Source organism: Medicago truncatula, chromosome 3 (genome assembly GCF_003473485.1).
Source record: "Medicago truncatula cultivar Jemalong A17 chromosome 3, MtrunA17r5.0-ANR, whole genome shotgun sequence".
In the NCBI taxonomy this organism is placed as follows: domain Eukaryota; kingdom Viridiplantae; phylum Streptophyta; class Magnoliopsida; order Fabales; family Fabaceae; genus Medicago; species Medicago truncatula.
Window position 1 is genome coordinate 32942161 of NC_053044.1, and position 13595 is coordinate 32955755.

General features: G+C 29.8%; 1 protein-coding gene across 1 annotated transcript; it reads right to left on the reverse strand.

The window, feature by feature from the left end:
- Positions 1 to 5149: 5149 nt before the first annotated feature.
- On the reverse strand, positions 5150 to 8969 carry LOC11406645 (glutamine synthetase cytosolic isozyme). The gene is made up of 12 exons (XM_003600654.3): positions 8744 to 8969; positions 7970 to 8009; positions 7746 to 7849; positions 7579 to 7627; positions 7093 to 7199; positions 6892 to 6979; positions 6515 to 6643; positions 6310 to 6384; positions 6125 to 6178; positions 5968 to 6005; positions 5715 to 5874; positions 5150 to 5601 (listed from the first exon to the last, which is right to left on the reverse strand). Exons 1-12 carry the CDS (start codon positions 8815 to 8817, stop codon positions 5449 to 5451), a joined length of 1071 nt encoding a protein of 356 aa, XP_003600702.1. The 5' UTR covers positions 8818 to 8969; the 3' UTR covers positions 5150 to 5448.
- Positions 8970 to 13595: the final 4626 nt, after the last annotated feature.

Sequence of the window (13595 nt, forward strand, 5' to 3'; positions counted from 1 at the left end):
ATAGATTGTAATTATTTTTAGTATATGTATAAAATTCCTATTTTTTTAATTTTTGTAGAGGGAAATGAGGCTTTTTTTAAATATAAGAAATAAAACTGAATTAACTTTTTATGTCACGAAAGTTAAATGGTAGTGATTTTATAGGGATTTGGTAAACAATGGTCACCTGGATTTCTATCTATGGCTACAACACCCACAACAATTGACCAAGCTGAAAAATTATCTAAGGATACAGGTTGTGGACCTTTGTTTCCTGTTGCAAAGATTGTTAATACTTCATGTTTAAATTGCATGAAAATATGAAATAAAAAATGAAACTCTAAAAATGCTATGATGATTTCCTACTTCTCCTCCAATCAACACTGATAATATGTCAATCCCGCATGCTATTGAATCATCAAAAGCCGAGAGAATGTTTGCAGTATCACATCTAGAAGACCGATATACCTTAAATATGGGAATTTGTTACGATGGAGCCCCACCTCTAGATGTTCTTTGTCCTAAGCCTAACATATTTGTCTGACTAACTATATTCTTGGAGGTCTGAAATCTTCGTAACTAATTTCATACCAGCTCAAATATTTTTACTACAAAAACATATATCTCAACGATTGTTAGAATTATACTCTTTTTTTTTTAGTAAAGTAAATATATTTTAACACGAGTTATAGGACGGCATGTTACTTGTTGCAGCTGAAATTGTAGAAAATTCCTTTCCATTTGCTTGGGAAAAAAAACACAGTCTCAACAGGTCAATCCCTTCTTGGGAACTAGCCAAATGAGCACCAAGAGATAAAAAATAAAAAACAAAAAACAAAAAAACATCAAGGAGGCATAAACAATCCCCAAACACTAAAAACCCTTAAACAGCTCATAGATAAACCAGATGTCGAAGGAGCACCAAAGTACAAGGTAACAACGGGACAAAACCCCTCCTCTAGAAGCAACTAAGAGATGTGGGCACCATGCAACACACGCATGCACGCACACACATATGCACACACAAGTTAAATCCATAGGTTCATGATCTAAATAAAAAAGTAATATAAAAATAAATTCTTCGACATAACACAAGTGAATTCAAATATGGAAGGCAACATATTTCAGTTTAAAATTTTTAGTAAGTGTTCGACAAAGTGTGATTATATTATATCATTTTTCTTTTCTTAAAAAGTATTTATATACTCCATGTGCATTTTATTATATATCATTTATCATTTATTACTCTCTCTTGTTTCTATTCTATTAATATATTTTTCCCATGTCATTAATAAGAGATAATTTTGTAAAATCACTCATAGTTTTTCTTTGCAATACAAAATTAACTATATCTTGATAGGATCATGAATGCTAACATAATGAATCTTTTAGTTTATTCTATAAGTGTATATTTTAAGCATATTATATTAGTTTGTTATTAGTTGGTACTATTGTTATCGTGTGGTTGATGTATTTATCTTACCATGTGTATGCATCAACCTATATAAGCATTGTACTATACCAATAGAAATGAAGAAAAATGTATGAAAATGTTTTTTTTACCTTAGTTTTATCTTTTTTAGCTCAGAACCCTAATTTATCATAGTTTCTTAGTGATATATTTTAGGTTCCTATCATATTTTTTAATATGGATGAAAATGTCAAAACAATTTATAATAAAATACGGATTGAATAGATGCTTATGTGTTTTGGTTTTTGGAACTTGAAAAAACTATTTGGAATCACTCTATGTGCACGTTAATAGTGTTGGCTTGGTGATTAATAAAAAAATTGTTACATATAAATTACATTTCAACAATAACTCAAGTTTATAATTAAAATAAAACTAGATTAGATAAGGGAGGGAGGCGATATTCTGGAATAATATGTAGGGGCATATATACTTTGCATTTAGGCTTCTGGTTGCTATTATCTATATTTAACTAACCATAGTTAGAATAGTGGTTTGACCAAGCTTGTACATAACTACACCTAGTTAAATATAACAAGATATAGTTAGTTAGATTTCTGCAACAATATATAAGATGTTCATAATTAACTTTGTATTCATTCACTCAATTCGATCAATGAAGATAAAATTTTCCTTCATTTTCTTTCCTTTTCACCATGTGTGTGTAATACTGAGAGTTGCATTGTTTTAGCGTATGATATGTTGAAAACACGTTAACTGATATGTTTTATAATATGTATCAACCCTTTTTTAGAATGTGAACGTTAGATATATGAATTTCCCACATTCAAATAGAAGGGATCGTGGTTAAAGGGAGAATTATGGTGTGTGAAGTGAAGGTCCCAAATGGCAACCTACAAGCATTGACTATGGCACACAAGTAAGAGTTTCTCTTAATTCATTCGCTTTGCCTCGCCATATACACATAAATTATTTTTTCGGCTCAAACTCAATCTCACATCATACTTATTTTATTTAGGTTTCGTCTATATCCATAATGGGAGTTTCATATTTATACCCACACCATCGCTCTCGCACCAAACTTTGAATTGTTGTTGTCGAAGACAAATGTACTAGCAAAATCACACTTATTAGTACCAACAACAAAGAGAACTATGACATATAGATGCACGTCACACACTTATTGACGCACAACACTCAAAGATTACATGCTTATTGATCATGTGTCTATCGTAGGTACTGACAAGCACTAACTACGACACACAGGCAGGGGCGGATCTCTTTGGGGGCAGGCAGGTGCCATGGTATCCCCCAAAGTTTCCTTATATACTATATTAGGAGTATAATATCAATTTGAATTGAGCTGGTGCAGTGGAAAGGGGGTACCATGAATTGCTCTAGGTTACTGGTTCAACACTCTGCCATCTTTTTTTTACTTGTTTAATCTTCTATTATTGCATATTGTATTTAAAATAACGTTTCAAAGGGATTCAAACCCACTTCCTCTTGCTCCTTTAAAACATTTTATACAACTTGGCCAACTATTAATTATTGATAATACTTGAAACCAGTTAATATATATTCCATAAAAGTTTGACACTCCCAACAAATTAACTCAAGATTCGCCACTGCGCACAAGTAAGTGTTTCTCTTAACTCATTCACTTTGCTAGTCGTAAACGCAAAGATTCTTTCATTCACCCAACTAAATTGCACTTCACTTCACTACTCACTCATTTTTTTTTATATGTTTCTTATGTGTCCATGGTAGGAGTTTTGAATTTCTACCCACCCTATTACTCTTGTATCAGAGTTAAATTATTGTCGAAAATCAATGCACCAACAAAATTACACTCATTAGTTCCAACAACAACAAAGAGAACTATGTCATCTAGATGCAAGTCGCGCATTCATTGCAGCCAACCACTCTACTACTACATCCTTATCATTTGTCATTTTGGATCCTTTCCGATCCCCGTATTTAACTTTTCTTTTCCTCAAAATTTTGGTCCATCATCAAATTTTGGATATTTTTTATGATGTAGCCTTTTCATTTGTGATGTGGCCATGTTTGTTAGTCATATTTTGTTGACATGCATATTCAGCGTGGCATAATATGTGTTGTTACGTCATAAATGAATAAGTCACATCATAAAAAAATTAGACGAGGGTCAAAATTCATAAAAAATAAAAAATAGGGGTGTTAGAAAGCCATTTTTTAAAGTAAGGGGACTAAAACTCAACTTATTTTTAAAATGGAGGACTAAAAGTGTATTTAAACCTAAAGAATTTAACTAATCTTACACATATGTCTAAGCAGATGTCATTATTTAAGTTTAACTATAAGATTTAGGTGTTTTAGAGAGAAAACAGCAATAACATGTATTTAAAAAAATTGAGGGGAAAGGATATTATCATTAATAACTATGACCCTTCTTGCATTTCAGAACATTTTACGCAATTTATTGAGTTTGGCGACTTTTCAAAATTAAAGTTGTCTTTTATGCAAGTAATTTGGTACTTGTGTGTTTGGACGATTTGAAAAGAAATGAATGACATAATTTTTAACAACAACAAGCTCAACTTCATCGGTTACTCGACAAAGTTAATTTTTTTTTGTTGTGGTTAAAATCAATTGTGTTATTTTTGCTTTTTATTACCACACCACACTTGGTGGCTCAATCCTTTGTTTTGTATGACTTCATCCCTTGTTGTGTCGGTTTTTGGCCTTGCAATTTTATTTTTGACCTTTTTTTTTTTCCTTTGGTTGTCTATCTTACTTTATTAAATTGTTGTTGACATTCTCTGACACACCTTGCGTTGGTAGAATGCAATGATCATATTATTATATTTAATTTTGACTTGCTAAAAAAATAAAAACTATGACATTAGTGGTCAATTTACAACTATCACATGTGAGATTTGAATATATTTCTTAATAATATGCAAAATCAAAATATTACCATCGATATTTTGGTTTTAAAATAATAATATAAAATCCGGTCTAAATGATTTTCAGAACATCCATATATATCCAATTCTTTCAGAAAAATCTAAATATATCCAATAAAATTTGTTTTTTGCGATTTACGATTTTTATGTAGTTACAATTTTTCTTTAAATTGGTTTCAATGTTTACAGCCTTCAAGAGCATGAATTTTTTGTTTTGGCAAGTTCAAGAGCATGACTTGAATTCAAGTTTTTTTTTTTTTTTTTTGGTACAAACTTGAATTCAAGTTTATTGTGGCAAAGGTGATTGCTAAAAATTTAGAATATTGAAAAAGTCATGGATGGGTTTATAAGTAAACTGACTATATGTAACGTGCGTTACGCCGCTACCTAAGTCCTAAGTCTAACGACATTTCCCCTTAAAAAAAGTCCTAACACAACATTAAATTTTACTAATTCCGCATGATTAGGGTGTTCAAAATTCCACCTTGTAGATTCGATCTTCATTATGAAAAATAAAAGACGTGCCTCCTAGTTTGGAGTTGACAAAACTTGATTAACCTTATGATATCACGGTGAGAAAATATAATTACGATGATTCATTGTAGTTTTTTTTTTTTTTTTTCCGACAGAATTCGTTGTAGTTTTTCAAAATTATGAAAATTATCGTGAAAAAAATTATAAAAGTTGATATTTTAAAATTATTTAGTGAGACAAATCAAACATCTTTTATACCGATAGATTGGGTATCTCAGTTGATTTAAGTTAAGGAAAACAAACACGTTCCATATCCTTCTTCCCTCATAGTCATGGGCATTTTAATTCATACATTTTTATCAATAATCATAATCAACAATAATTATTTTACCGATAATCATTACATTATTATTCAGACATTTACTTAGAACAAGAAAAAGAAATATGAAACCATAACAAGGACTCAGATCCAAACAAACAAAGTGTGAACCATAACAATAACACAAATCAAATCCTAGAAAAACCAATGACCAAATTCTAATGCGGAATCAACAATGACTTTGAAAGACTACAATGCATGTGTGTGTTTTATAGCAGAAGTAGCGTGGTGGCTTATGGTTTCCAGAGAATGGTGGTGTCTGCAATCATGGAAGTAACAACATATGGATCCATGTTAGATGATGGCCTCCTGTCCTCGAAATAACCTTTTCCTGCTTTCTCTGTGTCCCTTCCAACTCTAATCGACGCACCACGGTTTGCAACACCCTTCAAATAACACAAGCCACACCAACAATTAGAAGATGTAGTAGAGACTTAAATTAATGTCAAATGAAAACTTTTTTTTTATATTGGAGAGAACAATATTATTATTTGCTTACCCATAAGAAGGTGTTAATGTCAGCCGTCTCATGTCGCCCTGTCAACCTACGCTCGTTGCCTTCTCCATAAGCAGCAATGTGCTCCTTGTGCTTCTTCCCAAGCTTCTCAATTGCTTTCAAGATGACTTCATAGCCACCATCTTCTCTCATAGACTTGGTGCTACAGCATTATAAGGATGCAGTTGTCAACCATGACCATATAAAATGTTTTAACTATAGTCTTTTGATTAATTAATTAATTAACAAATATTACCTGTAATTTGTGTGAGCACCAGCACCATTCCAATCACCCTAGTTTTGCATAAAAAGATAACAAAGTCAACTTAAATAAATATAGACAAGTATATCAATTGGACCAAAGGAGTTGGAACAAGAATAACTTGATTCAAACAAGGGTGGAAATAGCAAACCTTAATTGGTTTTGGGTCAAAGGAAAGCACCACATCAGCAATCTCAGTGATCCTCTATTGGAACAAAAACAAAGAAAATTAGTTAGTTGGAGAAGGTAACACTAACTTCCATTCAATAAGTCAAAAAGAGGTGTTGGAAAATAGTAAAAATAACACTTAGTCAATAGTCATGTGCCACCACCTACCTCCAAAATGTAACGAGCAACCCAAATTTCATCACCAGCAGAGATGCCAACTGAGGGACCAACTTGGAATTCCCACTACATTAAAAAAAACAATAGATTAAACTTATAAAATCAACAAGCATATGTTTAATTTAAATGAAAAAAAGTGTAGCAAATAATAGTAATGATAAAGGGTAAAATAAGTGCATAGGTTGCTCTAACTTACTTGACCAGGCATCACTTCACCATTGATTCCACTGATGTTGATGCCGGCATAAAGACAGGCTTTGTAATGTGAGTCAACAATGTCACGGCCAAATGCCTTGTCAGCACCAGCACCACAATAGTATGGTCCCTATTGAGCAAATTATAAAATAATAACAATGTTATTAACTGATAAAATTAGAACAGATGTAACCAATGACAATAAAAAATTCACCAAAAGAAGTTCAAATTGGGAATCTTGGATTCAAAATAACATAAAACTATGGTGTAAACAAATTTAAAACAATTAGGTAAGGGACATTTTTCTTTATATGATTGTGTAAGTGACTAGCTTGAAAAATTAAAAAACACTAATGATGAATGAAAGTGAGTTTTCACCTGAGGTCCAGGAAAACCACCAACTGGCCAACCAAGAGGCCAGTTGATGTCTTTCTGCAACAAGGTGTATTCTTGTTCAATACCATACCTAATCACAAATCAGACAACAATTGTTGATCAGAACACAATAAACAAGTGGCAACAAGGTTATTAATTTATTGATTATATTGTTACAATCAGCAAAGTAGCAACAAAAGATACCATGGTACTTCAGCAACAACATCAGGATGGCTGAAAACCTTGGCAGCTGCGTGTCTCTTGTTGGTGGGAATGGGTTCTCCAGCTGGAGTGTATGCATCACACATAACCTGAATTTAATTTAAAACAAAAGAGGGTGTAACCAATGAAACAAGACCAGCTGCATAAACTAACAATAGTCTAGTTGTGAATTGAACACATATAATTTAATAGACAACATGAATTAAAACAAGTTAATTGTCATTCTGATCCCTAGGTCATGAATATATTGAAATTACTAAAACAACCTTGAATGTGTCTTTATTGGTGATTTTACGGATCAAACTAAATAATGAAAGACATATCAGAGAACCAAACTAATTAACAAAAGACAAATTTGATGACCAAACTAGTTAAAAAATACACATCCGAAGAGATTTTCATATTTTGATATATTTAAAAACTAATTACGGCCTTTGATACATTCAAGAATCCTACGAAAACACTTACCAAGATATTGTTACCCCTTCTGAATGGATCCTTGAAAATGGCTTGTGGGCTGTATGCAATCCAACCCCAAATAAGTAAAAATGAGCATATCCAAAAAAATTAAAGAACAAAATCTTTACATAATTAAGGGCTAAAAAAAAAAAAAATAGTATTAGAGAAAACCATACTATATAATAACTTCACTATCTTCTCCAGGAGCTTGACCTGTGCTGGAACCATCATAGTTCCACTTGGGAAGCTGTGAAGGGTCAGTAACTGGTCCTGGTAGAGTCTGCACCCAAAAAAGCCATTTTTATTTTTCAATAAATTAAATAAAAAAGCAAAAGTAAATCACTTTTTTCTTCTCTTTTTGCAGTTTTAGATAGCTATAAGTATGTTAAATGTTAATTACCCTTGCTTTGCTCCTCAAGTCCAAACCAGATCCACCAATCCTGTCAAAATGAAAATAAATAATGAATCAAAAGGGGAAATTTTAATATTAATTTTGATATAAAAACAATATTTAGTACAAGAATTTAAATATCATGGTTTGGTTTGGTTTGGTATTGTACTTATAGGTAGACTGGTAGGTTTGGGTTTGTATTGAAAATTGATTGAAAACAAAGCAACAAACAAAAAGACAACTGAAAAAATCTCTTTCTTTTTACCAATTTTATTCCAAACAAAAAAACAAAGTCAATTTTCAGAATAAGTAAATACTAAAACCATACTCAACCATCAAAAAACAGAGTCAGAACAGGAAAAAAAACATCATGGGTTTAAGCCTAAAAAATAGAACAAAACATCCTCATCCCAAATTCAGCTTAAAAATCTATAAACGATAAATTAAAATCTAAAAATTGTCTATAGATCACACAAACAATATAAAAGAAAATAAATAACCAAAATACTAACAAAAAAAAGAGAGAAAATAATCACTGGTTATAGTCGTGATATTAATTTGTAATAAAAAAAAAATCATGGTGATGATTAGTATGAATGATTCGAAAAAAAAAAAACGTTGCGGTGGACGTAACTTAATGCATATGCAGAAACAGACAGAAGAATCTAGTAGTGTTTTTCGTACGTACGGAACATACAAAACAACATCATCATCATAAAAAGAGTGTGTGTTTATGTTTTTGTTTGTTAGCAGCATGTGAGAGAAAGAGAAGAAGAATCTAACCATATGTATTCGGCGATGATTTTCTCGGTGGTTTCGGAGAGGTCAAGGTTGATGAGATCTGAAAGGAGAGACATGTTTTGGTTTCAAACTTAGTAAAATCGAAGGAATCTGTATTGAATCCTAAAGATTCGATTTGATTCAATGAATGAATCAAATGAAAATCAAAACGGAAATATTGTGAATAGAGAGAGAAATGAGGCAGAGTTGGGTCTTTATTTATAGCCTAGTTAGTTTTTCTGTTCCTAGTCTTTCTCTCCTATTCTTTAGTCTAGTCTACTCTAGTTAGTTTTTTTTTTTTTTTTTTCAAAACAAACTCTATATTCAACTTAAAGATCTGTCAATTTAATAGATCTAATCTCACCGTTCATTTGTGAAATCCGGTTTAAAGTCAAAGCATGATTTTTTGTGAATTTAAACCACTGAATTTCACAATTGAGATAATTGAATCTGAGACCATATCTTAAGGCGTCAAGTTCATTAGACCAATTTAAATTGGTTACACTCTAATTAGTTATTCTTAATTTTATTCTTTTTTATTACTCCCTCCGTCTCTTAATAAGTGACACAGTTGACCAAATTACATATACCAATGCGTAATTTTGAATTTAAATATCTTGAATAATATATTGAAAAAAATTATGAAAATTTGATATTTTGAAAATACATAAATCTAACGACATCTTATATGATATTATTTATCTTAATATTATTGTTGTTATTATTGGTACTCACGACAAACTAAAAAACAGGATTATTCCGTTATTCTATTATTAACAATTAGAGATAGGATTCTCAATAATTATATTTTAAATTTTTTTTAGGCATACTAGTTGTTTACAACTCATTTTTTTATGATTCCAAAATGAGAAATATTTAAATGGTTTTTTCATTGATGATAACAATAAATTATTTCCCTAAAAGACAGTAAATTATTAAACAATTATTTTATTGATTAACAATTAGAGTTCTCAATAATTATTTTAACAAAAATTAGAAATACTAGTTGGTTACAACTCATTTTTTTTATGATTACAAAGTGAGAAATATTTAAATGGTTTTTCCATTGATGATAACAATAAATTATTTCCCTAAAAAACAGTAAATTATTAAAATAAAAATAAATAAATTATGGATCATTTTTTTTTAATCGCCACATCAAACACATATAGGCCCCGTTTGGATTGGCTTATTTTGAGCTTATGTGAGTTTATCTACTCCCATAAGCCTTTTTAAATGTGTTTGGGTAAATAAATAAAAATAGCTTATCATAGTTTCATAAGCTGTTTATGCCCTATTTTAATAAGCCTAAATTTTCAGCTTACCCTCCGGCTTAACAAGGAGCTTATGAATTTATGTAACCTCCTTCCATTCTATCTGGATCCACTTTTTCAAAAGATATATTTTAATTATAATTTTTTTTGAAGGAATATTTTAATTATAATGTTTTTTATCTTTGGTGGTGCATGAGTAACAAAATTGTTATATACTTATCTTACTAAAGTAATACACGTAACTAAGATTTTTTTTTGTAAGGAAGATTTTTTTTTTTTTTTTGTTACATAACGAAATGAAACTGAATAAAAAATAAACAAACTTAACTTGTCTTTTTTTGGTAACAAACTGTACACTAATATATATATGGCTAAAATATGATTTTAGTCCCTGCAAATATGCCTCGTTTTGGTTTTAGTCCCTGTAACAAAAAAAATTTGTTTTTGGTCCCTGCAAAATTTTTTGTTTTTTAAAATAGTCCCTAACCCCACTTTTGTGATGATTTGCATACGTGACACATTATAACTGAACCAATTTTGCAGGGACCAGAAACAATTTTTTTTTACAAGGACTAAAACCAAAACAAGACATATTTGCAGGGACTAAAACCATATTTTAGCCTATATATATAACATTTCGATAATTAAAAATATTTAAAATTTCGATAATTGCTTATATATTGTCACATCCAAACACTTCAATTTATGTAAGTACTTTTTAGTGTATATATCCAAACATAAATAGCTTATCAAGTATAAGCTATTTATACTTGATAAGCCCTAATGCTATAAGCATCTATATAAGCTGTTTATCCAAACGAGGCCATAGTTTGACTCTTATAATAAGATACAAACAATGATAATGAGTTTGATAATGAGTTTGATGTAAATAGGATATAAATATGATATTGCACTAAATTGGGTATGAATAAAATATGATAGTGTTCCCTAAAAAAAAATGATAGTGTATTACAAGAACAACAGCGTAATTTAAATCATTATCCTTAGAATAAGCTCAATTAGAAAACAACGTGATATATCATGAACACAAATTATTGACATACTTTCTCTAACCCTATTATAATAATTTTTTTTTGAATAATTGATATATCTAATCTAAAATATAAATTAAATACATTATTTAATACAATGAATAAAAAAAATCAAATATCAGCTCATGACGAAGAGAGTTGATGAACGGTGATATTGAGACATGAATGCTCTGTACGGTAAAGGACGGATAATCGTGCTACAGTACCCACTGTTTTCACCGTCACGTGTCTCTTACAGTAAAGGCATCCTTCTCGAGGTTATCTCACCTACTCCTCGATAATTGTTGCACTAGTTTATGGTACACACTCGTAATATAACAATGAAATTTTTATCAAGTTTTATTAAATCGCCAAATTACATTAGTCTTTCAATTAAAAAAATATGATATTCCATTTGGTCATTTATTTGACACAGATAGGGCAAATGATATTTTATTTAAGCATGTTTTAATTTTCAATATATAAAATGCATTTTATCTAAGCATGTTTTAATTTTCAATATATAAAATGCATTGAGCCAGTTTTGGAAATTAAATTTTATTTATGATTAAAATATTTGACATTCTCCTTCTTCTCTAAGAAAAATAAATAACTTTTTTTTCCATCCCTAGATCGATGAGTTTCTTGGGTCTGAATTTGATTTTACTTAAAATTATTTTTTACGGGTTTATTTTTATTTTTTAAAATCATATTCACTCAATAATTCGGTCATACCCACTATTTTTTTTTTTTTTGAATAGGTTGATCGAATTTTTTGGATTAACCCAACACTTAGAACATTTTCATTGGAGAGTCATTTACTTAACACTGAGCTCAACCTATTAAGAACTTCCATTGTTGGAAGAAAAAAAAATTGGGCACTTATTAGTTACTGTATAAAGACTCTCTTCAACAACTAATGAGTCTCAAGATTAAAATATAGGTGTCTTTTACAAAAATTACGGAGATTAAGAAAATTAGTTGTAGTATTAAATTTGTATATAATTACTATTATTTGTACAATTTTATCCTTAAGAGAGAGAATTAATTTATGTTTTCAACATAATATTTATATTTATTGTTGATTGCAGAAAAAGATGCAAAATAAATAAAGATATGCTGGTAAAGAAATTGTAACATCCCAATATTTTATACATATTCTTTTGAATAGTTTTCTCAATTTGTTATTTAGTTGTTCGACAATTTATTTTTATGGGTAAAAAATTTAAGAAAAACTTTAACATTTTCTACTTTGGTTAATTATTTAGAATTTGATTCCATCTATCATTCAAACTACTTCATTTTTATAAATCAATTTGGTGTAAAAAAAAAAAGAGAAGATAATTATTTCTTAAATGTTATTTTTTTATTCTAATCCTTTTATTGTTGCATTTTGTTTGTGATTTATTTTAAAGTTAATTTTGTATTATAATAATTATTAGTCTTTAATTTAGACATTGTGATATATATAAATAGTACACGTTTTTTTTTTAGGAAACAGTACATATCCTTTTCCTTGACTAATTGCTCAATTAAACATGTTTAAATTCATCTCCTAATTACTTGGTTTAGTGGCCTTGCTTGGGAGAAATAATAGATAACAACCTATGTTCTTTTATCGTGGGTATAATGCTGGTAATAGTGATCGTATTTTGAGAGGCACTAGCTAGCAGTCAACGTGCAGATTTCTTATTCTCTATATCCCACTTTGTTGCCTTAAATTGTGGAGTCAATAGTCAAATTCTCTCCTTCATTATGTGTTATTTTGTTTCTAAAAATAAGTCACACGTTATTCACCCATTCCAATTTTTTCACTATTAGGGGTGTATTGGATTAGGATTTTAAAAAACAATTTTTGTTTAAAAAAGTCTTGAGAATTTTAAAAGACTTTGCAAGATTTTGATGACTTTGAGATTTTAAAAGACTATTAAGGATTTCAATGGATTTAATTCATAAGATTTTAAAGGATTTGAAATGATTTTATGAATTTCAAGATATTTCAACAGATTTTATGAATTTTAAGAAATAATTGAAAAAAATATCATAACACACTCTCTTTCACAAAATCTCAATAAAAACTCTTTTATTTATTTTATTTTATTTTTTACGGGAGAGCTAGAGCTAGAGAGGGAGAGAGAGAGAAGGAAGGGGAGGGAGAGAGAGAGAGGAGAGGAAAAGAGAGAGTAAGAGAGAAGGGAGGAGAGAGAGAGGGAGAGATAGTAAAATCTTAAAAAGAAAAAAACAATCCTAAGAAATCTCATGTTTTCATGAAAGACTTTTTTATGCTAAAATTTTACTAGAAAATCCCACAAAATCCATCAAAATCTGATTTATTAAACAATCCTTCGAAATTTGAATGATTTTGAATACCACTAGACTTTTTTTAAGTGATTGAGAGTCTTGATTGAATATCACAAGACTTTTTGTAAATGACAAGGAATCTTGATTGAATAACACAAGACTTTTTTTTAAATTGGAAAGAGTATTGATTGAATACCACAAGATTTTTTCATAATAAAAAAGTCTTTTAAAATCCCTTATAATCATGAT

What these genes read in the sequence shown, in the direction of transcription:
- LOC11406645 (XM_003600654.3), bottom strand. Translation starts at nt 8,817, where the DNA reads ATGTCTCTCCTTTCAGATCTCATCAACCTTGACCTCTCCGAAACCACC. An exon ending in ATCATCGCCGAATACATATG is followed by an intron (nt 8,010 to 8,743) that starts GTTAGATTCTTC and finishes TCATTTTGACAG; the next exon opens with GATTGGTGGATCTGGTTTGG. An exon ending in ACATTAACACCTTCTTATGG is followed by an intron (nt 5,602 to 5,714) that starts GTAAGCAAATAA and finishes TGTTATTTGAAG; the next exon opens with GGTGTTGCAAACCGTGGTGC.